Source organism: Ammospiza nelsoni, chromosome 18, assembly GCF_027579445.1.
Source record: "Ammospiza nelsoni isolate bAmmNel1 chromosome 18, bAmmNel1.pri, whole genome shotgun sequence".
NCBI lineage: Eukaryota > Metazoa > Chordata > Aves > Passeriformes > Passerellidae > Ammospiza > Ammospiza nelsoni.
Window position 1 is genome coordinate 8,744,628 of NC_080650.1, and position 26,297 is coordinate 8,770,924.

The window sequence follows — 26,297 nt, forward strand, 5'->3', positions numbered from 1 at the left end:
CTAGCCACTCAACCTCAGAACATTACCACAAAACAGGTAATTGAATTACATTACATGATTTTTAGTAAAACTAAAGGAGGGGAGATTTAGATTAGATGGTAGGAGGAAATTGCTTATAGTGAGGGTGGTGAGGCCCTGGCACAGCGTGCCCAGAAAAGCAGTGTCTGTCCCATCCCTGGAAGTGTCCAAGGCCAGGTTGGATGGGGCTGGGAGCAGCCTGGGGTAGTGGAAGGTGCCCCTGCCCATGGCAGAGCGTGGCACTATATGGTCTTTAAGGCCCCTCCCAACCCAGGCCATTCTGTGATTTCACAATTTTTAATGTATAAAGTATTTAACATTCATAAGAGTACTGGAAGGTGGCCAAAGCAGCACAGTGTGAGTATGTTAACATTTCTCCTCACGAAAATGGACCTGAATCATCTGTTAGACCCCACATTTTCCTGACAAAATAAAGCATAATAAGTCACCACTACTTGACAGATGCAGATAAGAGGAATGGTGCTGACTGGAAACACCATTTGAAGGCTAAGTAGCAAATGGAAAAACCAGGAATTTTGCAGTGTTCAATCCTGCACAGTATTTATCTGGATAAGTAATAAAACGATTCGCAATTCCAAAATATTTTCTATAATAAGAAAATTTTTTTTCATGGTAATGGGTGTTCTTTTATACCAGAAATAGGCTAGATACTTCATCAAATAGTTTGTTGTCCCTGGGCCTCCTGTAGTGATAGGATGGGTGCGTGGTGCTGCAGCGGAGTTACAAAAGCTGTACTATTTTAATGCGGAAGGATGTGGTTTGGGGTTGGTTAATACACATTGCTTGACATATTTACAAGTGTCAGATTGTGTTCTCTGTTTATAAGACTTGTGCCAAAAGGAAGGGGAGTAACATGGGCCAAAGTACTTCCCTGATTGAGGGTGCCAGGATGTAACAAGCAGTTTACAAGGCTGTGACACTTGGACTGGATAAATTACAATTGTAACTGAACATAAAAAATTTGTATTTGAAAATATTTTTTCCTCACAGTACAGGCCCAGTCTTTGCAAGACAGAATTCCTGCTCTGTGTGGCAAGGAAGGGATTGGATGGATGATGGATTTGTCAGAGGAAACACACACACAGTAAGAACTCCGAGCTGTGTGGAACTTTTCTTTTGGCTTAAATTCTGTGTCTTAGTCTGTGTACGTAATTCAGGTAAATGTGATGCCTGTTTGTGGGAGAGATTTGTTACCATGAGGTAAATCCAAACAAACTCCAGTCAGCCATTGCAAGAGATGCTAATCTTAATTTATTGCCAAGAAAAGTAAATTGCAAAAAAGACACTTAAATGAGATTAAAATCACAATAAGGAAAGCTGCCATTGAGCACAGAGTGAGAACTTTTTCCACTGAGTCACATCATTGAAAATGTGCTGCATTTCTGTATTAAAGCTTGATCTGAAATGCTCCATATCTTCACCTGTTAAACACAATATTTGCTTTCTGCCACCTGTGGAATTCTCCAGTCAGGAGAAACTCAGGCAGGTGAGCCTAAATCTGCTCCCACTGGTTCAAATCAACGGGTCATTACAAACAGTAAAAACGTTATTTGTGATGAATTATCTCTTTTAAACTGAGTATCTTCTTCTTGCAAGGTGCTGACTTAAGAGTTGGACTCCACAATCCTTGTGGGCCCCTGGCAACTCAGAATAATCTGTGGCTCTTCTCCAGACCATAATTATTTTGGGAATGAATTTTATTTGTTTATCTAACTCAGGTGTTCCCGAACTCCCTTTATAAAAAGCTATAGCCACCCAATGTCTTGGAAGCTGTTTCAGGTGAGCACGGGCTGGCTCCAGGGCTGTGCAGAATGTGGGGTTAAACTCGGCTGTGAAGGGGAGCTCGGCGTGCCTTGATACCGCAGTGACCACGGATGAGTTTTGAGGCCTTTTAAAAATTACTTTGAGCACTCTCGGGTGCTGGGGAAACCCTCCGGTGAACCGCGGAATGGCCGGGATCAGGATTCCCCCGTGACGGGCACCCTGAGTGACTTCCCTTCGGCGGGCGGGACACGGTCCCCGTGCCACAGAACATCCCGAGATGGAAGGGACCCACCAGGAGCACCCAGTGCAGCTCCTGGCCCTGCCAGGGCCACCCCAAAAATCCCCCCTGCGTATTCCTGAACGTTCTCCGTGCGCCGGGAGCTCTGGCAGCCTGGGGACCCTGGGCAGTGCCCGAAGAAAACCTTGCCCAAGTGTCTGTGTAGCCCGTTTGCTCTTTTTGCTTTTCCTTGATGGGTAATAAGAGAATTCTGTCTGGTTCAGAGACAGTAAATAGTAACTTTCCTTATCCGGTTCTTTAGGTATTTGGGAAAAGAAAAAAAAAGAAGCTCCTTTGGTAAACTTGTAACATCACAATGTGAAACTGTTTCACCTTTTCCAGTAAGACATTGGTTTTCTTATGTCCTGTGGCACTTTGCGACTTTCGAGTGGTCCCGGGGGAGCCCGTTCAGTGCCCGAGCATCCTCCTGGGGGAGAACCTGGCGCTGCTGTCCCGCCTCCTGCCCGGCCCGGGCCGTTCCGGGCGCTGGCAGCGATCCCAGGCCGAGGGTCGGGACCCGACCCGGGACCCCCCGGCCCCGCCGCTCCCGAGCGCCCCCGGCGGGAGGCGGGCGCAGCGCAGCGGCGGCGGGAGGCGCCCCGGCGCCGGGGCCCCGCCCCCGGGTCCGTATCACGTGGTGCGGCGGCGACCAATGGGGCGGCGCGGTGCGGGCCCGGGCGCCATTGCTGTCAGAGCGCAGGAGGCAGAGCGGGCGCGGAGCTGCGGCCGCTGCGGGCACGGCCGGCACAGCGCGGGCGGACAGCGCTCCCTGCCCGGGCCGGGCCGCGCCCGCACCGCCGTCACCTCGCGGGCAGCGCCGACGAGGCGGCGGCGCCGGCAGCAGGAGCGGGAGGAGGAGGAAAACACCGTCCACGCACAGCCAGCGGCGGCAGCAGCGAGGGGCGGCCGGGCGGGGCGGGGAGGGGACACAGCGCCCCCCGCCCGCCGACGCCTCCGCACGGGGCCGGGACCGGGACCCCCCCTCGTCTCGCCCGCCCCGCGTCCCGCACGGACCCGCCGCCCTCCGCGCGACCCCCGACCGGGGGGGGCCGCACCTGGACGCGGAAGAGCGGCCCCGGGCCCCCCCTTCCTCCTCTTCTTCTCCCGGCCTGGAGGAGCGGGGGACGCGTCCCCCCCGCTTGCACCGGAGAAGGGCCTCCCGGCTCGAGGATTATCGGCGCGGGGGCGGGTAGCGAGGAGCAGCGCGCCCGCCCCGGCCTCGGCGCGTCCCCTCCCGGCCGCGGGGCCCCGCGGGGCCGAGGGGCCGGAGCGCGGCGCCCGCCCCGGGCAGTGACGGGGGTCGCCCCGGGGGTCGCCCGCCTTGCCCCTCGCCCCCCGGCCGTCCCCCCAGACATGCCCCGCCGTGGCGGCCCGGCTCGCCGAGGATCATGACTGCGGCAGCGAACTGGGTGGCGAACGGGGCCAGCCTGGAGGACTGTCACTCCAACCTGTTCTCGCTGGTGAGTGAGCGAGCGGGCGGTGGGCGGGTGGGCGCCCGCGGGTGGCTCCGCGCCGGGTTTGCCGGTCGGGAGCAGCTGCCGGGGGTTTATAGGCAGGGCCCGGGGCTGCTCCTGCGCTGGCCCCTCCCCCGGCCCGGTCCCCGTGTTTATTTTGCTCCTTAGCGTGGTTTGCTGCGGGTCTGTGTATCGCGCTCGCAGCTGGAGAGCGGGGAGGGGACGGCTCTGTGTCCCCTGCACGACCATCTTCCCTGGGTAAACAGGCTCCTCTCCCCGCCTCCCTTGGCACTCCGTGCCCTGTGCGCTTTGTGCCACCGAACCGGGGGGTTTTCTCTCCTCTCACAATGACAAACGCCATTTCAGCAGCAACGAACGCTCATGTAGTGTGATCGACTGTCGGACTTAGCTCTGGGCTCCTGTGACGGCGTGTCAGCTGCTGTTACAGCCTGCTCTCCTCTTTGCACACATCGTGCTCGGGGGCAAGAGGTTAAAAAAACCCCAAACCTTTTAATTTTTTCTTCTCTGAACAACAACATCGTCTGACAGTAGTGTGCCGGATTGTTTGCATAGATGCCGTCTGCCCATCTCACTGGGAACTTCCGACGTGGATGGCGTGATTTAATGTTGCAGAAATCATTATATCAATTTTGGCTGGCTATAGACCGGCAATTTAAATTTAAAATACGCCAACAATTTGTGTGTAACGGCAAAGTAATTTGGAAATACTTTGCTTTATTTTACCTGGCACGCACAGGAACATTATCCCTTCTGGCTGGGCAACAGCTGAGTGAGCGAGAGGGCTGCTGGATCGTCGGGAGCCTTCCCGTGCTACAGGGATAATGTCGGAGGGGAGGAGGGACTTGTTCAGTGCGTGGTGTGGTGGAGTTAAAACCTTGTGATGCAACTTTGGGGGGTAGCATGTGCGAAAGGATTGTGGTGGGTGCCCCCTCCCCGCAGCAGAGCTCTGCCAGAATTGGAGGTGGGTGCATATGTTCTTCTTCTGATAGAACGGAAGAGATTGTTTTTAGCTCCCTTATGAAAATAAGGAGAGGGAAAAAAAGGAAACTGCTTAAAAATGCAAATGATCAAGCTTTTTGTTTTATGCTTTTTAACGTTATTGTAGTGTATTTGTTATTTTGTCTCAGGTTTGTTTGTTGGTTTGTTGTTTTTTTTTATTTTTTTATTTGGAGTGTATTTTGCTCGTACCTTTTAAGAATCTGGAACAAGACCTGTAGTCTTCCACTGCTAGAAACTGCCTCAAGAGCTTGTTCTGTGAGAATGATACATTTCTAACTTTGGCTTTTTATCGAATTGTTACGTTATGTAAGTTTGTATCGGTGCTTCTGTTTGAAGGCATGTAGTAATATTTATAAATATGTAGCAGTGCTCTGTGTATCGAGATGCAGGAGGGGTGATTTGGGGGATTGTTATGGTGATTTTGACTACGGCTGCTCTTAGCCGGGGAGGAAAATAAATCGGGAAGCATGAAGGGAACAATCGTATCTGATTGTAGAAGGGAGGCAGTGGAGGGTTTGCTCCTCACAGAGTTGTGAAGTCCCCGTTCATTAATGCAGACTGGAGTGTGTGTTTGGAGAGGCGGAACTTCTCCTGCAGTTGCAATCTGCAAATCTGTCACTGGTAAAAATAATTGTTGGCATGCAATTAGCATAAATTATAAAGTGAAGCTATTTCATAGTTATTGTAGTTTGGTTGCTTTTTTCTCCCACCTGACTAGGCTAGGGAAATGTTCAATTTTAAATGGGTGTGTAATATCACTGAAATAAGTTAAACGAAATTCTTTTGCAAGTGGCTTTAATAATAATGAGTTTAATGTGCAACCCTTTAATCTCCCTTGTAATTTTGTGGGAGGTATCTGTGCCTTAATGTGGTGCTGTGTATGAAACTCTGTTTTTATTGTATTCTGGCTCCACAAAAATAAAAAAGGGGATCAAGTAGAAGTATTTTTAAAATACAGCCGATGTGAAAACTGTTCAGAAGATTTATTTTATATTGTGTTAGGTTTTTTTAGGATTTATGTAGCAGAGAAAGGTATTGAAAATGGAAACACTGACTGAAAATATGTGGCCAGCACCACTGACCCTTTAACCTCAGATTGTCATATTCATTTCAAAATTTATGAAGTGTTTAAGCTACAGTAGTCTGGATTAGTAGTTAGGGAAACTTTTGTTAATCATTTACTTTTTCAGTGTAACAGAACAAAATCTAAACCACTAGCTGATGGGAATCCATTCATTCTTTAACAGCGCAGTAGATTACAAATATTTTGAATATTGATTCTGCTATTAGAAGTTGGGGGTTTTTCAACTGCAGGCTTTGTTTTGTGAGTGAATCACAAATAAACGTTCGTGACTGGAGAATTACAGTTCTGAAATAATTATAGTCTATCATGATACTGTTTGTTCATGGTTAAATAATATTCCTTGCCACAGACATTTGTTTTGTGGAAGCAGGAACGCTGTCTCCCTGCCCTGGAGAAGCCAGAGCTCTGTGTCAGCTCTGGTTGCTGTGGTGGATTTGGGTTGATTTAACAATTCATGATTTCTATTTTCTGTCAGCTGTAGACGTGCTAGAGAGGTTAGGAACCTTTGCTGCTTCTGAATCTTTTGATGGGAAGTGTCTTCTTAAAGCTTTTAGTAACTGATTCTCTTTTATCAGTGATGTCCCGACACTGTGGAGGCCCTCAGTGGTGTGGGCTCAGAATGTGTCACCTGAGGGTCTGAAGTGAAGGTTTCAAAGTTACCTTTGGCTGTGCAGGTACTGGGGGTGGTGCTGGGCTGGCATTCCATTAAATGTCCCTCTGGATTGCAGCACTTGGCAGCACTGAGTGTGTGTGGTGTTCTCCGGCAGCGCGGGGATCCAGCGCCGCCCTGGAAGATGGGTTCATGCTGGTGTGCTGTGGAACACGGGTTAATGTGGGAGGCAGAGCCCCCAGCCAGCCTGCACACACATCCCCATCCTGCTCTGAGCGTGGAGCCTTTCCCAGTAAGGTGATGGAAGGGTTGGTTTGCATCTTTGTTATCAGAGTACTCCTCAAATAATAACTTGTTTAATCTGCTCAGTATAAAGCCTTGCTCATTAAAAATACACTTTCTGTCTGAAATTGCTGTTCCTAGCACAGCAGTAGGACAAATGATATTTATCCTCACTCTGTTTTTGCTGTAGTCAAAATGTCTGCTGCTGCTGCTTCTGAAAAGAATGTCTGTTTTGATAAACAGTATTTAATAAGCCATTGTATGGGCCAGTTTATTTAAATACTAATTAAGAGCTGTCTAATAACTATTTAGAGACAAAATGTTCTGAGGTAATATGCTTTGTATTAAAACTTCAGCCTCAGCTGGCAGCAGTCTTCCTGTGAATAATCCTTAATCATAAAAGTAGTCTTACTGAAATTAATTTGACTTTTCCTGTGAGTAAGGGTTACTCATATGACAGTGAGGGCTTTCATGAAGATGTTTCTTCAACTATCTAGGCTCTGGTGCCATGGTGGATCCAAAGGTACAACTCAGTCTTGGGAAATTGGGGTGAAGTTGCATAATGTTGGATATACTGGAGCTGGAGAGTACGGCCAAGGGTGTCAGGAATGATCTGAAATTGGGAGGAGCTTTCATGGGGCAGAAAGGTTTGGTACTGTAGGAATCTTCATGCTGGAAAAGATACGGTTGTGTTCTGGGGAAGTGAGACCAGGTTAGAGAAGCTGCTATGGAAGATGTCCCATGTTCTTGTAGAAGTGCATTCCTATAGAAGCCCACTGCCAGAAGGGTCCAGGCAGTGGGAATTGTGTTTGTTCTTGTTTAAAAGGCAAAGTTAAAAACAGTGAAGGCTGTCACTACTGTTGCTTTTTGCAGTTCACATCCAGGAACAGAAGTTGTCCCCTTTGATCAGTGAGTTTTGTTGATGTTTCCAGCATAAAATGAAAGGAATTAAAGCAATCAGAGGTGGCATTTGGCTTATTCTCCTAAAGGTTCTTCATGGCATCAGAAAGTGAAGGTTGCAGAGGCTGCTGTGAGCTATTCCTTGGTGTTGCATAATTGTCAGTAAAGGACTTCATAGTAAATGTTGATTGCTCAATGCCTTCAGTAGTAGTGAATTAACCAGTAGTCCTTGCTTGTTGTGTTTTCATAAATGCGGTGCTCTGAGCAGTGGGCTGGGATTTTGGCATGCTGAATGTTCAGCACTGCACAGTGTCTATCTTGCTTGTTTGGAATTTTATGTAGGTGTGAATTTACATGCATAAATAATTAAGAAATGGATTAACCTCTCAAGTTGTGCAAAAGTATTTGATTCTCTAGTTATCTTTGTCCTGAGTTTTATTAGGTAACAAGACAGAAGTAGAGGGATGACATTAGAAAGCTTGTTCACTTCTTGCTAATAAAAGATTATTTCAGGTTTTAAATCACTTCAGTGGTAGGTTTTTATTATGTCCTGTCAGAGTATTTGACAGTTTAATGGGACATGCCAGGGAGAGGGTTTGAAGTGAACAGACCCAGATTTGCAAAGAGATTGGGACAGTGACGTTCAGCCAGTGTGCCCTGCTCCAGGAGGGGAATTGAGGGATCTGTTGGATAACCAACCTTTTGGGAATATTCCCAAAAAAATGGGGGGGGGGGTGCAGGAGTGACATTTGCAGCTCAGAATAAGTGTGCCCAAGCTAATCACGAAGAAATATTTGAGTGAGGTTTCCTTGAAATCCTGAGTATCTTGTGAATGTGCACATGTCCTGGGGCTGGAAATCCTTCCCCAGAGGTTCTGTCCTGATTCTGGTGGCACTGTGAGTCCAGTTGTGTGACTGCTGTTGGGAACATCAGCACAAAAAAATTAATACCCAAATATCAGGGTGAAGCATCAAAAAATATCCTAGGTAACTACACCTTAGGAACAAGAATTTTAATTTGGTGTAACACTATCTGGAAATAGATTTTTCTATTTTTCTACATTTTTAATACAGAATTGACATCATAACCCCAGTTCTCAAACACCCCCCCCCCCCCCCCCCCGGCTCATTTGATCTTGGATTTTTTTGCCTTCTTCTGAGAGCGCTTCCTCATATGAAAGAATAAAGAAAGATCTACAGATAGAACTTTTAAATCCTTTCTTCTATTATTTTCCTTATGGACAATGCAGTTCTTTTGAAGAAAATCTAAAGAAACTGAAAGTTTTGATCTTTGGTGGAAAAAAATAAGTGTGGTGCATATGAGATATATTTGCTGAATGTGTTAACTTGAGTAACTTTGGTCATTAGATGAAGAAGGAATCTTTATGGATTTTGTTTTAATTTTTTCATCTCTAGTTCTCAGAAGCATTACATGAAAGGATATGTGTGTATGCAGATGCATTGCTTTTAAATACCAAAGCCCAGCAGTGTTAGGGGGCTGTTGCACTTTATGGTGGGGTGAACACCTGGGCTGGTTTGAAGCTTCCTGTTCACTGAGTGAGAATGCACCTGTTGTCTCCCCTTTCCTTGATCTCTCTATGGAATTACTCCCACCTCCCCACCTGCCCCAGTCCACTTTTTTTGCATCATAGTTGTGGCAGCACACTTTTATCAGGGTTTGGGTTTTGCTCTGATCGGAGCAGGAACTTAGAAATTTTGTCTTGCATCCCGTGGCTGGAATGGTTGGCACCTTGCTGCATTCCTTCATTGTCTCCCTGATGTTACACCTGCTCCCTCTGGCTTTTATTTTTCCTTGAGTGCTGGCCCCAGTGTATGCCAGGATCCCCTCAATATAGATTTATGTCCTTTGGTTTTTTCTAGTTGTTCTGTGGTAGCTGTGGAAGGTGACAGTAGATGTCCACAGACCAACAAAACCCCTTTTCCTGAGTTTATGTGGGATCCTCTGGACAACCCAGTAACACTGGGTAGCTGGTTGGGCTGTTCCCACTGTTGTTAAGGCTGACAAGTGTAGTTTATACAAAACTTTGGAGTCTGTCCGTGTTCATTTACTGATCTGTGGGTGAGTCGTGTACTTCGTTGTGTAGAGTCTGTCACAGTGGCATTTGCATCTTGTTGGTGCCATAGTAACACAAATAATAAGCAAAAATACTGCTCTGACTGAAAAACATGCTTGTTTTAGTATTAACTTGCCAGTTTTAAAAGTGCACAAGTGTTTCCAACAGAAGATCCCAACCCAAATCCAGAAGATTTGCTTATAAGGAGTGTGTGTTTACATGGGGGCATCTTTGTTCCTCAGACCAGGCTGTTCCACTGCTTTCATTTTGAGCTCAAAGTATTGCTTTAAAAATAGATCCTCTTTTCTTGAGTTCCCTGACATCAACTGATCGTTTTAAAGAGAAACCAGCTAATAAAAATACTCTGTTCTGCAGACCTCAAAATCTGGCTAAAAGCTGGTGTTGGGCTCCCTGTGCACACAGCAGTGGAGTGAGCACATGGGGCAGGATAAGGGGACTGGGACACTGGCAATGACAGCCTGTGTTGTTTCCTGCTGTGGCCCAGCTCGTCACAGAGCTGTGCAATAGTGGGATCCCAGCACTGTGAAATGGTAATGAGGGCTGAGCAGAACCTGCTCTGATACCAGGGAAGAAGTTTAGCTTTTCACATTGGAAGGGTTCTCAGCATTTCCTCCTGTAGTAAGGAGCTGCCTTACTCACAAGTGTTGTAAAACATTTAAGCAGTCTTTCCTTTGGCTTGTGCTCTGAATATTCATTGATTTGGATGAATTCTGGCTCTCACTTTCTACCTTAATCTGTAAAAATACATTATTTCTCATTGAGTCATGTGTGGCTTAATCCATGAGCAGAATTGCTGTAGTGCATGTGGACATGTGGCTGGAGCTTTTAGTGGCATCCTCACTTTTGTTTCTTTGAGATGGGGAATTTTATTGTGTGGTGCTGTTGTATAAGGTGCCCTGAGGCAATATTTACATTTATGTGACTAACACAGATGAGCTCAAACATACACAATGGCCTTGTCCCTATATTAAGGAATGTATTTAATCAGCTTATGAAAATAGAGAAAAATGGCCAGGCTTCTATTACAAAAGTAATTAGCTATGACACATGTATTTCTGTATCACTTCTTGTGAGTCAGTTACCTCAGCTTTCTTTAATCAGTGTTGCAGCTTAGTGTATTCTTGTTTGTGAAAATTATAATTACAGAGGAAAAAATTTGGGTTGCCCCCTCCCTTACATTTTTGTTCCTCCCCCTTTACTCTTCTTCCATGCCTTGGTGGCTCCAGAAAGGTCCATAAATTCATATTTAAGCCTGGAGTGTGGAGCTGACCTAGTGAAAATCTTTTCCCCCTTCTCTCTCCCAAGGCAGCTCTGTTCCCCTCGTTCCTCTCTCCCCACCACGTTTTGGCAGTGGCGTGGATTGAACGGAGATCAAAGTGGCTTTGTAACCACAATCCCTGTCTTAGAGAAAGAAATTTAAAGCTTGTTCAGTAAAACTTTATTTCATTCATCTTTTAGCTTTAAAAGAGCTATGCTGTGGTCAGGGCCTTGTGGTTGCCTGTTCTTATGACTCCATATTTGCCCATAAAATACAATATTTTGTGAGAACAGAGGATTGAAAGCAAAATATAAAGGAAAACTCTTCTTTACCCATTGATCAGGTGTTGGCAGACTTCCAGTTTTTGATAACAATGCATTCATAGCTGACAGCTATGAGAGGTACATTATAGACTTCTGATTTTTTACTTATAGGAGTCTCTGATTTACTAAGAAGTTTTCAAACCTAGTTTAATATATCTGCAGTCTCTCAGTGTTGGACTTTTATGAGTCTCACTTCATGTATGTCTACAATGTTACTGGATTTGTAGGCGGCTCTGATGACACAAAATTAATTCCAGGAATGTTTTGTAGTGGCCATGTCAAGTATTTTTATAAAAAAAAGTATTATCTTTGCTGAGAGAAAATGTGAATTGGTTAAATTACTTTATTCTGAAAAAGCTGCTTTCAGTTTTAGCCCAGTGTTTCTACTTATTTAATTTTCCATGTGTATTTTAATAAAATTTTGACTGGAGCTCTCTGTGAATTTCCATAATTCCCTTCTGGCAGGAGGTGCTGGATTCTTGTCTTTGCAGGAATGACAGTGAGAGAGCTGGCAAAGTGAATCTACATGACCAGTCATGCAGTGGCTTTATTTACTACTTTCCATATTACAGGAGATTCATACACCAGGATTCTCCAGGTGTGGGTTTCGAAGGGCTGAGGGATTTTGATGGCTCCTGACAAGCTGGGCATTGCTGGGTGTCAGTGATGAGGACAGGGGTGAAGAACCAGGGCTGGGGGATGGGATGCCTGTGCTGTTCCTGCCCCTCTGTCCCACAGCAGGAGCCTGGATTGGGCTCCTTTGGGAAGGGAGAGAGGTGTGCGGGGCAGGGATGGACGTGGGTTAAAACTGAGCTTTGCTGGGCAGGCAGGGATGGACATGGGTTAAAACTGAGCTTTGCTGGGCAGGCAGGGATGGACATGGGTTAAAACTGAGCTTTGCTGGGCAGGGCTGGGATGGACACAGCTGTAAACCCGTGGGAGCTGCTGTGCTGCTCAGATGTGGGGCACAGGAATGTTCTGAGTCCTCCGTGCAGCTTTTTGTGTAATGGAAGAAGGGGAACCACAGTCTTTACCTCACTGTGCCAAAGTTTACTCTGCTCGGGTTGTTACTTCCTCCAGCCCGCCCTCCCCCCTGCTTTTTTCTACCCATATGTCAAATTACTTGGTTTGGGAAACAGCTGATAGTCCATTGTATGACTCTGATGTTTGACATTTCCTTCCTCTTTCAGTTAAAAAAATCTAGAAAAGAAAGTTAAATTTGGGAAGAATTGAGAGGATTCTTTTGTTTTCTTGTAGATTTGATTTGTAATTTTTTTTCACGTGTTGGACTGCTTTTCTGTAGTCCAGCTTTCTCCAAGAGAGGACTTTTTAAAATTTGGAAAATAGGCAGTAAGTTCTGATTCTTTCTGAAGAAAGAAGTGAACCCTCATCATTCACCCTGTCTGAAAACAAGGGAGGGATACTCTGGCTGCTGGCAAGTTGCATCTTTATTTGCTTTTTTTTGTGTGCTATTGAAGTTTGCGGTGGTAGTTTCCATTTTATTATCTGTTCTCAACCATCTACTCAGAAGTTAAAATATGATTGATTCCCTTTTGTGAAGAAACTGTCTGAAGTGATGGAGAACTCAGAGATGCCTTTCTGTAAAATAGTCTGTGACTTGAGCTGTGGGGTGGGTCACTACCTTAACCCAGGGTTTGGTAATATGAAAAGAATTTTGTCAATTGCTTCTGTCTTTTGTCTTGGAGATGGCATTTTGCTTCCAGGCATTGTGTGTGCTTCCATACAGCCTGCAGGGGTAAATGTTCAGCTCTGCCCTGGGTAAACTTCATTCCATGTAGAATTATTAAGGTTGGGAAAGAGCTCTAAGATCAAGTCCTCTTCATCCCCTTTTCCCAGTAATAACACCTAAACCAAAGCAAACCCAGTCATGCCTTGTTACTTTTGGCTGCCGTGGGTAGGTGTTTGGACATGGGTGAGGTGTGCATTTGTGCATCCTCTGAGCCCCAAATTTCTGCCTGTTCAGTTTTGTTGTGCAGATTGGCTTTCCTGTTTCCCTGTCTCACTCCTGGTGATGGGATTCTGGCACAGCAGCTTCCCTGTTGTGTGGCTGTGTTGGTGCAAGAGCCAGCAGGACACGGGTGTGGAAGTGCCTGTGTGAGTCTCAGTGCCACGCTGACCTGGGACAGTGCTGCTGCCATCTTTGTTTCCTTATGTTCATGTCTTGAATATTTTAGGCTTGAAAGTATCTTTTCAAGTGATGGCTGAGTCTCAGCCCTTTGGCTTCCAGCCATGCCTATCACATTATCCTTTCCCATCTCTGCTGGACTGGGTTACAGTGGGGGAAGCTGCCGAGCCAGGCACCAGGGTGGGACCACGTTCTGAATTTGCTGGATTGGTTAAGGGCTGCAGATTTGCTAACCAAAGCCTTCACTGAAGGTGAAATATGTTGATGTAACTCAAAGGTCTTTAATCAAAAAATTCCTCTTTAATTCTTTGTTTTTAAATAATTCTTAAAGAGTTTTTGCAGTTAGTCCTGAATGACTATAAGTGCTTTTTAGGTGGACATTGGGTCCTGGCTGAGGGGTGGCAGCTCTGAGGATGACCATTGAGTGCTCAGTGTGCTGATGAGATTTTCAAGGTACCTATTGGTACCTGGCTAAATGAAGGGGCACGGAACAGTGTTGTGGAATCACAATTTCAACAAAGGGTCCTGTCTCAGTGGTGGCTAGTGTTTGTTTGGCCTGCTGGATTTGCTGAAGTGGATGTAGTTGCACTTCCCTTGAATTATCTCCCAGGCTCTCTGTGTATTTGGTTGAGAGGTTTCTTGAACCAGGTAGATGTTTTGTAGACAAATTCTAAACTAGTATATAAGTTTTTATCCTGATACAAAAATTTCAGCCACCTCATTTTGGTTTGAGTCTGTGTTCTGCTAATTTAATTTGTTATCTGGAAGAAAAACAGCAGCCGTTTTCTAGAGAACCTCAGTTTCCCTCTTGTAAACCAACCAGACTTAATCCATGGATGATTTTTTAACTATATGGAATATATATTTTTTGGCCATTCCTGTAATTCTTCTGGTTTTGATGTTGTGAAACAAGAGCTGCAGTTTGTGATGAATGTGCAGAGCTGCAGATGAATTGTAATGGCCTCAATTTCTGTGTCACCTTCTGTTTCTTTTATAAGAATTTCTCACATTTGGTTTTGTTTTGTCAACCTGTTTTTGCAGTGGACTGGAAGAAGATACTTTCTCTTTCAGTGTGTTGGTGTGTGCTCATTTTCCTTCTGCTGTGCTTGATTGTAGTCATCTACTTTAGTATTTAACCTTGAATTTCTGTGAGGGTTTGGATCCATATCAGTAATTTGGGTGCTTTTACCAGATTGCTCTTTCTTTTATGCTTTCCACTCAAAAAACCTTTGTTGGTACCTCCTGCATCTGCCAGAGCTGCTGAAATTTGAGCATTAGTATTGGAGTCCTTTTATATTTTCCACTGGGAAAGATGGTACTTGGTTGCCACCTCAAATTCTTTTTGAGATGAGTCTGATTTTTGTTTCTTTGAAAGAAGCAATTAATCTTTTTGGCTGTCTCCTCTCCTACATGGGCAAAGTCACCCTCACACTGGGGAGAAAGAGGAAAAAATACCTCATTTCTGTCAGTCCTGTTTACTTTTTAGGCATAAGAGCTCATGCTGTTAGTTTGTGCCTTTTAATAATGTGAAACCTATTATTTTGGAAATGCCTTGGTTTGCTGGTCTTGGATACTGTGATACGGGATCTCAGATGTCCCCAGGTACAGAAGTCCATCAGGGGATATCTGATAATAGGATTTTGGTTACAGCTAAATCCTTCTCTGAGACTTGCAAAGGTAAAAGATGACACACAAATGCCCTGACACTGTTGCTTGTCACAAACAGCTCTGGAGTAGGAGCATTTAGATAATCTGTTCCAGGGGGCATGAGGGAAGGAGGCATCATGGATTGCAGGGATTTATCCAGCAGAAAGCTGTTCCAGGCACATGTGCTGCATGCACTGGCATGCTCACTTTCATGTTGGTTTTAAGAGCCAAGGAATAACAACAAAAAAAAAAGGTAATTTTTTCATCCTTCATTTTTAAAAGCTTGTTAGTGGCTGCCCTTTATCCCTTTTTTTCCAGCCACTTGACTGTGTGCTTATGCAGGGAGAGGATTAAAGTCAAACATGTCATTCTGCTGCTGCTCAGTTGCATACTAAGAGGGCTGAGGCTGAGCACTGGGCTCCAAAGCACAAACCATGGCAGGGTGTTTTTTCTGCCATGGGACACCCACTTCAGAATTAGCTATTTTTTGTTGTGCTATTTTTTGTCTATTCTTGATTTCAGAGCAAGTTTGGAGGACTTAGTGCAGTTATGGCAATGCTTGGCCTCACAGCAATGTCCTTTTGAAGCTCATTCAGTGCATGCAAGGCCTCTGCACTGCCATGTGATCCCTCCCTCCTACAGGGGCAGAAGGGATAAGCCCTGAGGGAAGGGAACACAAACCATTCCTTGCTTTTTTAAAATGGAAAGCATGAAGAGGAGAATGTTAATATGTAGTTCAGGGAACGATCTGATTTCAGGAGACTCTGCAGGGCTAAGCTGGTCAGTCTGCTGTGGGTTTTCAAACCCCAGAGATCTTCAGACCCAGCAGACAAATGGGGAATGTCTGTGGACAGGTGCTGGCACTGCTCAGTTGTGCTGTGGGAATAGGAGCCTCTCTCAGGGTGTACAAACAGTCTGTAAAGCTGTGAAGAAAACGAATTTTTTAGTTAAGCAATCTCCTCTATTCCTTCAATTCACTTGACAGGGACTTAGGCAGATGTTACTAAACACTTTAATTCAGTGTGAGAGGGGATGATGTTTGCCTCTTCCACAAGCAACACATTGTTACAGAGTAGTTTACAGTCCTCCTGTCCTCATCCTTTTGTCCTTCCTTCCTAGTGAAGTGTATCAACATGACATAACTTTTATCTGGTATTTAAATGGCTGGAGTGGAGTGTGCAATGATATTTCGTTGCTGTGTGAGGATGATGCAGTGAAAGGAGACACTGTAACCAAAACAGATGGTGCTAATCTTGAGTCTGTCTGCAAGATCTTACAGCATTTAATTAAAATGGTGGTGTAATTCCCATGACACCTTTAACTACAGTTTAAATTCTTGGACTATGAACTAAGGGCTTTCTTATGCAGATTTTCACTCATGTGAGTAGTCCTTAGTATGAGTCTCTGGTGGCTTCAGAATAGCTACTTACTTGAATGAAGCTCTCAAGATGAGACACTAATAAAACTGGCAAACATATATATGGCATTTACATGTTTTATGTTCCAATTTGAAGCATAAATTGTAGACTAAAGATACTTAGCAACTACTTTCCTACGTAGAAGCAAACAAAATTCTAGATTAGAGGAATTGTTTAGACTGAGCCTAACTTCAGAGGCTGGTAAATACAATGTTTTAAGGTACCCTGGGCAGCTTAACATCTTCTCCTAGGTTGGAAGGACATTTTATATTCCTTTGTTTAACTGAAATGTGTTTGTAGAAGTGATGAGGTGTGGTTTGCTTTTTACATTGCTTGCATTGGTTTTTTGAGACCATTAAAGAAAGTTATGTTTGAAGCACTGGGAAGACCTGAATTTGTCTGAGTGGCAACTTTTAGGCAGGCAACTGGGAAGTATTTTTATGCTTGGTTTTTGTTTTGTTTCAAATTGGAGAAGGGTGAAAAATAAAATGACCTGAAATTTGCCATGTTGAAAGTCTTTTAGAAAGTCTTTTGAGGGCCTGTGTGATTGATATCTGGTTCTTTTATTCATTATATGATCTTACCTCCTTTCCAATGTATCCTTCCTGGTTTGAAAGTACCAGATGATTTTCTGCTCTCTGCAGCCTGACTCTGTCTTAGCTTTTCTTACTTTTCTGTATGATATGAAGCAGGGAAAATAGCACATTTATATAGTTTTAGTCATTGTTTTTGATGTAGAGAAGCACAAAGTAGTTAAAAAATAGCTCTGCTTTATGCTTAGGATGGCTAAATACAAGAATTTCTCAAACTTTTGATGCTCTCCCTCTTTCTCCTTCTGTTGTGTCTATAGTATTGTATAATCTCTACAAGGGAACTTTGTGTATTAAAATGTGTGGAATTACTCAAGTGATCTGGAGAAGTTAATTTAGAGTTGGCCTGTCCATTTCCCATAAAACTGAGGCCAAAAAGCATTTGGTGGAGATAAGAAATAAAAGAGGAGGTGGAAGATGGGTTTGTTTGTGTTCCATCTGTAAGGGCTGCAGAAGAGGAAAGCAGTCACAGTGGCTACCCAGCACTAATTATATCTTCAGGGTTGCTGGGAGCATGCCAGCACCAAGTTGTGCACTGTGAAATGTTACTGGGGAATTGTGATTTTTAGCAGCCTAAACTCTACCAATCTGAGTGGAGCACGATGAGATCAGCAAAGACCCTCCCAGCCTGCCTATTATTGTGATTTAAGCCTGAAGGGGGAAAAGAATGAGAGCTTAGGTTTTCTGTCTCCTAGGAATTCACAGTGTGGATGGTGTCCTGGAGCCCTGAGCTGTGGCAGGTACATGTGGAGGTGTCTGTATTTAGGGCAGCAGGGTGTGAAAGAAAGTGCTAATTTGCTTTCTGTGTCTCTCTGCTTGTCTGTGTGTGCAGGGGGGATCAGAGGGTTGAACACTCTCAGCTCATCTCTTTTGAGGCTGTTTCACTCTGCAGGGTGTGATGATGGTTACTGAAACCTGAGTTTGTGTTCCTTTCCAAGGGACTCTGTGTGATCGCTCTAAGGCCATGCATCTGAATAAAGACATTGGCAATGCACTGTTTTCATTAATGCCTCTTTCTTGGGGATGTTTTGGGCAGTTTTGGATGCCTGTGTGGAATTTGAACACACTCTTCTACCCTGACAGCTGCTTTTGAAAACATCAGAAACAGATCTTTTTGTGTCTTGGGAATTACTCTGTAAGAAGTTGGATGTTAGTGAAGGGTTTGGGTATTACTGTTAGAGATCCAATTTCTCTGTTTCTTTACATGCTTGGCCCAGTGCATTTAGAACTGGCGTCTCACAAATATTTTGTGTCCAAGTGCAGTTGCTGAACTTAGAAAAAAACTCCATTTCAAAACAGCCCCACTTATCTGAGCAGTTAAACCCTTCACAGCACAGTCCTCCATAACACGTTCCTTTATAAACCAAAGCAAAAATCTCATTTAATGCATGATTTGCTTACAGTGTTGGATAATAAGTATTTGTAAATTCTTTGTTTTTTTTTTGTCAAGCTTTTTAGTTTTAAAAACATTGTAGCAACTGCAATAAGCCAAAACTATGCATATGGGAAGAGATGCAAGAAACACAGTCAGTTACATCACCTGGCAAGAGTTCTGCTTTGTTCTGCATTCATCTCTAGCCAGTTGTGAGTTAAACAGCATGTTCACAGTTTTGTCCTCAGGTTGGCAATTTTGGTTTCTGTCTCAGTGTTTCAGGCTGCTTTCAAACCAGCAGTTCTACTAATCAGAGCATCTCTGCCCTCCCTGACCTGCTTTGCTGTCCTCAGACTTCCCAGTACAAGCATCTCTGTGGCTGTTTAATGAATCAGGTGTGGGGACTGATCTGAGTAAAGGAAAATGTCGTTTAATCCAACCCTTCTGGGTTTGAGTCAGCCCAGCTCAGTGTGAATGTCTGAGTGCTGCAGGGAAGGCACCCAGGCCAAGCCTGTCCTGGCAGCAGTGCTTGCTTGTGTTGGTTGAGGTGTTCCAGACCAGAACAGCAGTCTGGGTGCACTGAAGGTTGTGTTTTACCTGATTGGAGCTGTTCCTGACAGGGGAGATCCCACTCTGCTCTCCCTCCTCTCCTGGGGCTGCTCAGTGATTCCTTGGCTGCAGGATGAGCTGTCAGGGTGCTAAGCCTGGAAATGTTTGGCTTTCTCTTGTTTAAATTGGTGAAGTGATCCCATTCATGGAGTGATTCCATGACCAGTAGATCCAGTGTCAGACTGGGACATGGAAATGCATGGCTGGGGCTGAGGAGGATGAGGCTGTGTTGGGTCAGCCTGAGCTCACTGCCACTGAAGCACAAATGAAACCACATTTGGCTCTTCAGAACTGTTCCCAGAACCACAGCCCGCTGCTTGTCTTGTCTGTGCAAACCCTGCTACAGATGGAGGCCTCTTCAAACCAAACTGTTGGTTTGTTTAAAGAAATTAATGTAAATAAATCCCCATGTGGATGCAGATCTTCTCCCTATAGTGTGTTAAATGCTTTACACAGAACATCAGTAGAGGCGTAGAATGTGTGTAAGTGTTTTGGGTGTAGTCTGCTCTTGTGTATCCCTTCTGGATTCAAATTTCTATTTGAATTCTTTTAATTAACATGAGGACACAATCCAGAAGTTCTGAGGGATTAGTACTGATGCTTACCTATTAAAAATTTAAACAGAAACAGACATATCCCAATACATGTGCTGAACCACATCTCTGCAGCTCAAACTGGGAAACGATGTGTGAGAGCTCATTTAATGCTGCTGCTGAGTCCAAAGCCCCAGGACTTCTCTCCCTTTTTTTTTTTTTTGAGATTCTGTGTGTGGGTGGGCAGTGGTGTGATCCAGGTTAGTAGTTTATCATTCCTCACAGTCCACAGAATTACAGACTCCAGGAGTTAGCACAGAATTAAATTGGGTGCAGCTCTGCTGATTTCACTGTGCTTTCCTTGACTCTGTTTCATCCCTCCTTGGAGGGGATGTTGGGGTGATAGCTCTGAGCTGGCAGGAAGCCACAGGAGCCTCTTTGCTCTTTGAAACAGCTGAGCTCTGGCTTTTGCTGTGTGGATTAAGCGAGTGCTGCTCTTGGGTAACGTCCTTTGTTCAGTTGAGTGTTTTGGTTTTCATCATCTTCCTGTTCCAAGGTCTTTGTGACTTAGCATATGTTCTTAGCTGGTTATGGCACAAACATTTAACCTTTTTTCACAGGTTGCCTATGCTGGCAGTAATTCTTGGTGTTTTGTGGTCTGTAGTTACTTTCATTGTCCTGTTCCAGAAGCTCTGCCCATTCCTTTTCCAAGCTATAGCTGGGGATGCATCTAGAGCAGATGTAGCTGTTCTGGAGGAGTGCTTTTTCTTAGACTGTTATTTAGTGTCTGAGGTGTTCTAGCACCCTACTATGGAAAAAATAACTTTACTCCTCCCATTTTGTCTCTTCCTCCTGCATTCCCCTGCCCCTATCATGCTAGGAAGGTGGCACATGGCTGTGTATCTCAGCCACTCTGGACTATCTTTTCCCATTTCCTTTTCCATAGTTCCCAACCCTTTGGATGGCTGATCAGCATTTCTGTGTGAGTGCAGGAGCTGAGTGCTGGCTGTAGGGAGCCTCCAGCTGGGACAAGCCAGGACTGGTGTCCTGCTGGCAGGATATAGGATGGCAGGGTCCCTTCTGCCCTGTGGAGCTAAACATGTCTGCTGGTTTAGGGGCCTGCAGACAATAAACCCAATTTCCTTGCTGTTCAGTGTTCCATAGGTTTTTGCCCTTCCCAGTGCAGTACTGAGTGGCCATGTGCCTGGTGAGGCCTCTTCAGAGTTAAATGGGCAGTCTGGATAATCAGTGTTTGGGGAAATAGTCCTTGAGGCAGAGTCCCAGGGACTGCAGCCATGGGCCAGAGTCCTGCAGTGCCAGGCAGTATACAGGAATGAGGTGAAACTTTTTCAGAGAATGTATTTACAAGATCCAAGAAATACTTGTGGTTTTTGCTCTGTTGTTGGTATGATGAGCATCACCTTCAGCTCCTCAGCAGTTCACCAACCACCTCTTGAACCAGGCTGGCTCCTTCCACCTACTGTGGAGGGCAGAAGTAAATTTTAGAGTTTAAACTTGTAAATGGACAAAGTTTGTGGACTTGAAAAAGGAAATCCTGTGTGTGATGGGGAGTTTGGGTTTTGGAGGAGAAGTTGAATGTCCTCACACAGGTGATGACAATGGGAGGAATACATGATCTGCAAGTCTTCAGTTTTCTTTAGGAGTAAAAACTCATTCCTGCAGTCAGTGTTTCCAGTGGGGGTCTCTCCCTTGTCCCTGGCAATTCCCCCTCTTGTCAGAGGTGTAGCTGCTGCCCTGGAGTGTTTGCAGTCCTTGTGGCAGAGCAGCTGGCTGTTCCTGCAGGAGCACTTGGGAGCTGAGCACCAGCTGCTTCTGGGCAGCCAAGGGAAGGTGTGAACACTGGAAATGAAGCAGTGGAGGGAGTAGCAGCAGCAGGAATGTGGTAACAGGTAGAGAGCAGAGTACAAGCCCACTGTGAGCAGGGTATACACACACCAGTTGTGTTTGATAACAACCAGACTGTCCTGGGAGTATTCCCTGTCCTGTACTGGAAAGTGGAGAGAAAGGGGGAGGCTACAACAGGGATGGGGCAAACTGGGAGTGGAGGAAAATCTCAGAAAAGCAGAACAGCCTTTGTTGGAAGTGACCCATCAAGATAATGGAATCCAACTCCTGGCCCTGCCCAGGATACCCCAACAATCCCACCCTGTACATCCTTGAGAGCATTGTCCAAACACTCCTAGAGCTCTGGCAGCCTTGGGGCCATGCCCATTCCCTGGGGAAGCTGTGCAGTGCCCAGAGAAAACCTTTCCCAAACATCTGGGTAGCAAATCTGTTCTTTTCATTTTTCCTTGATGGTTAATAAGAGAATTCTATCTGGTTGAGAGGCAGTAAATGGCAACTTTCCATATTCTGCTTTTGTTCATTTGGACAAAATAAAAATAAAACCCTCATTTGTTAAACTAGTAATGGCTCAATGTGAAACTGTTTCAGCTTTTCCAGTAAGTCACTGGTTTTCTTAAGTACTGTGGTGCTTTGTGACTTTCCAGTGGCCAACTTTTGGGCTGACACTGAGCTCACGTGGCCATCAAGCAGCCTGTAGGAAATGAACCTTATTCCCTCTCCCTGTTTGTTTTTTTTCCTTTCTAACTTGTAAGATGACAATAAGATAACAATAAGGCTAGAAATGTAATGAAGCTGTTGGAAATGAATAGAATAGAAATGAATAGAAGTGAGTCAGGTTGTGGTGAAAACCTAAATGCAGGGGTAAGCCAGGTTTATTCAATGCTGTTTCTAAATTCTTTTCCTTGAAGGGGAATATATGAATAGGAGGATTTTTGAACTTGAATTGAGGAATTAACCAATGAAAATGAAACAAACTATGACAATAACTAAATTATGAAGCGATCCAATGACTTTTCTTCCTTTTTGTTTCCCATAGGCCGAACTCACGGGCATCAAATGGCGTAGGTACAACTTTGAAGGCCATGGGGACTGTGGGCCCATCATTTCAGCTCCAGCCCAGGATGATCCCATCCTGCTCAGCTTCATCCGCTGCCTGCAGGCCAACCTGCTGTGCGTGTGGCGCCGGGACGTCAAACCCGACTGCAAGGAACTCTGGATATTCTGGTGGGGGGACGAGCCCAACCTGGTCGATGTCATCCACCGCGAGCTGCACAGTAAGCCACTCTTTGCTTCTCAATCACCTCCATTCTTTCCAGTGAAAAAGGATTTTTTTTTTTTTAAATGCTTTAACTTGCTACCTTATGGGATTTTGTCATAGTTCATGTTTTAAGACCTACAGGAAAACAAAAATCTGTAAATTTGACTTTTCTTGCTGCATGATTAAACACAAAGTGAAAGTTGAACTCAGGAGACCTGTAGTCAATATCATGACTTGGATTTTTGTTGAGCCTCTGAAAGTAGAGTAAATTCTAGTTCCAAGGGGTGATGATAATAATAATCATAATAACAATACCTCAGCTCTGACATAAGGTAGTAGCTGATGGAATAAATCACCTCTCCTGTACAGTCAGGGGAACTCCATGGCACCCCAGGTAAATCTGTGAGGTCAGGACTTGCTCCTTGCTCGTGCTGCAGGATTTGAGCATGATCCAAGGCGAGTTGCAACAAGTGAGTGGAATAGGAGGCAGGAAGAGGCAGGTAGGTCAGAGGTGACAGTGATAATTTGGTGATTATAGGCTTTGTGCAACTGGGATTGTCTTCAGAGTCACCAGAATGTGGAGCCTTAACATGATTAAGTTACTTCTACTATATCTGCTGTGATCCTGTTTGGGTTGACTATATCCACTGTGTATTGTTTACTTTTCAGTGATGTATTGTTGCTATGACAAGTCTTAGTTTGCCTGAGCTACAAGGTGCTTTATTAGGCTGATGAATTTCACCTCCATTTTCACCTTGTGTCCTGCAAGAAAACAACTGAAGTTCACCAGTTCTGGAATAATAACAGTAGTTAAAAAAACCCAAGACAATCATAAGGATCAAGTTCCGGTTTCTTGCAATAATTTTTTATCCTTGTGGCCTTTAGACCTTCTGGTGACTTGGTGATAAAATTTGTTTCAAGTACACAGAATATTTTGTTTATCAAGTGTGCTTGAGTTGTCCCTTATCTCCCACCTGTACCCTGCACTGTTTAGTCCTGGGTTATGGTATATTCATTTATTTTCATTCTGTTCTAAGCACAGTTCCAAACTTCCTCCTTTGATGGCTGCCAGATTGTTTATTTGTCACCAGAGCCTGTGAAATCACAGATATGGAGGCCTGAGTACCGTGGGGCGTGTTCCACACAGGTAGCCCTGTGATCATGTATAATTAAAGAGATGGCTCACAAGTGCTGTGCTGAGCCATTCCACTGACATTCATTTTTTATGAGGCACCTGTTTTGAATGAGGGAATGGGTAATATTTCTACTTACCCAGCAAAGCTTTAATAATATATGCTTTTCTCTTAGTGAAATATAGTTTATTAAATATTTCAAATGCAGTAGATGGGACTTAAGTGTCTTTTTATTTGAGGAGAGTTGCAGGTGATGCTTCTGTAAATTGATGGAGCTTGTTTATATCTGACATCTTGGTTACAACAACATTACTGCTTCCAGTGGTGGTGGTCTGGAAATCCACTTCAATGTCTGGACAGCTGAACCTGCTTCTGCTGGGTGCACTGCGGGCCAGAATAAAGCAAAGCAGCACTGTCACACATTGTCTGCCTGGTTCTAAATTGTCTGGAATCACAGAATTATTTAGTTCGGAAAAGACTTCAAGGTCATTGAGTCCAACCTGTGTCTGATCCCCCAGCTGGAGCACTGAGTGCCACATCCAGGTGTTCCTTGGACACCTCTTTTTCTCCAGGCTGAGCCCCTTTCCCAGCTCCCCCAGCCCCTCCTGGGGCTGCAGCCCCTTCCCAGATCCATTCCCTTCCCTGGACCTGCTCCAACCCCTCAAGGTCCCTCCTGAGCTGAGGGGCTCAGAACTGGACACAGCACTTGAGGTGTCCCCACATCCAGGCTGGAGCCTTCAGAGCAGTAACTTCTGAGTGGAATTCAATCTGAAACTCGTTTGTTGTCATGTGTGTAAATCCTACAAGGATAGATTTCCTTGGTCTATATTAAAAGCACATTGAAACACTTGTAGTGACTTATCAGATATAGTTCAAACTGATGTAAATTGTGTAAGTGTTGTACATTTTCTGCTGATAGAGCTGTTGGGCTCTGTTCAGTACATTTTAGAGTTCAAACATCAGTATTGACAAAATATTGAGCCTCAAATTCAGCCAGAACAAGGCATTTATGTCCATTGATTCCTTGAGATAAGACAAAGGACACAGTTTGTGTTCCTGCTTCATGCAGCCAGAAGGCAAACTTAACAAGTTTATTCTGCTTTTTATGGTATAAACAGGCCACAATACTGAACTATTTGATAGTTGCAATTAGCTTCCTGAAGATATAAAGGGCTTTTCCATGTGGGCATACAAACAGAAAACAGGAAAGTTACTGAAGCAGAGTTTTCCTTGCCTGTCAGCTGGGCCAGGGTAACCTGATGCCTTTTTCTGGTACAGCCTGCTCAGGAAATGAGCTGCTTTGGCTTAAAATGCTGTTCCTGCAGGTTGGATTGTCACTGTGACTTAGAGTTCCATGGCCAGAACTTTGTTGTTTTGCTGTCACATCTTCAGGAGCACAAGTCCCAGGAATGTGATGCTGCAAATCCAAGAGGAAGACAAGAGTCTCCCCAAAACATTGACATCTGAGATATAGGGACTATAGAGAATAATGCCTGTTAGTAAGATCATGAATTCTTATCAAGAATAAAGTTTTGGATGCCTCGGACTTGTGTGTTGAAAGTGAAATATTGATAGCTAAATTTTAAAGAATTTAATTTTTAAATATTATGTTTTATTAATTCAAGTCTAAATTATAATTTTTGATTTTTTTTTTTTTTGGATAAGAGAGTCACTGCAATAGTGCTGCATGATATTTACTGCTCTCAGTAAACAGAGGAAAAGTCCAAACTGAGGCTTTGCTTTCAGAAGCACTTCAAAAACTTTCGCTCATGAATTCTTTATCTTTATAACATTGAAGATTTGGTAAACAACAAATCTGCCATTAATAAAAGAATTTCAAATAGTCTTAAGAAAACAACTTAGTGGTTGTAAACAGGAGGTATGAGGAGAGTTGTTTATGTAGTAGCTTTCCAAAACTGTGGATAATTAAATGCCGTCATGGGAGATTAAGTAAAAACAATTATTTGCAGGGCAGTTGTAGATCAGTGGAGTGGTTGGATTAACCAGGCAGCTGGGAACTTCCGAACTGTCTCTTGCACATTCTCCTACATTTCTTCTTCCTGCCAGCCTTGACTGTGGTATTCTGGTTTTTATTGTGCTGGCATTTAAAACTGGATGAGAAGTTGAAGACCTTTATTCAATCCTGGGTGGAAAAAGCTGATTGGGGTGGGGTCAGTGAGTGAGGAAAAACTGGAGTGATTCTGTAAGTCTGAAAAAGTTGAGCACGCTTAAGTTTGTTGCAGTTTGGTTTTCTGAAGGATAAATGCTATTTAATGATATTGCCTGGAGAGGTTTGGCAACTGTTCCAGCTCTGGTACCTTTCCCCACAAATCCATTTTTTTGTACATCACACAGAAGAAGTGGAAGGAGAGGAGGGAGTGTCTGACTGTTGGCAGCGTTTTTGACAGGAACGTTGTGGATTTGCAACTTGCAGAGCTCTCATTTGCATTTGGTGACCAAATACCATCTGGAGCATCACAGAGAATTTAGACTCAACTCTTGGGTTTTCTTTCTTCTCCCACCCCTGCCCTATACCCTGTGGGTTCCACAGAGATTATAGGGAAGGGAGATCTGTTCCTCAGTTCCCTTCCTGGCTTTTGCAAAGAGCACTTTGCCCTG

At 44.5% G+C, this 26,297-nt stretch overlaps 1 protein-coding gene across 1 annotated transcript in view; it reads left to right on the plus strand.

Moving 5' to 3' along the window:
• Positions 1-3,239: 3,239 nt before the first annotated feature.
• MED13L (mediator complex subunit 13L) overlaps positions 3,240-26,297 on the plus strand; it is a 166,451-nt gene continuing 143,393 nt past the window's right edge. The window contains exons 1-2 of the mRNA XM_059485067.1: positions 3,240-3,540; positions 22,324-22,561. Coding sequence (XP_059341050.1) covers positions 3,469-3,540; positions 22,324-22,561 — 310 coding nt within the window. The 5' untranslated portion in view covers positions 3,240-3,468. The remainder of the gene's footprint in view (positions 3,541-22,323; positions 22,562-26,297) is intronic.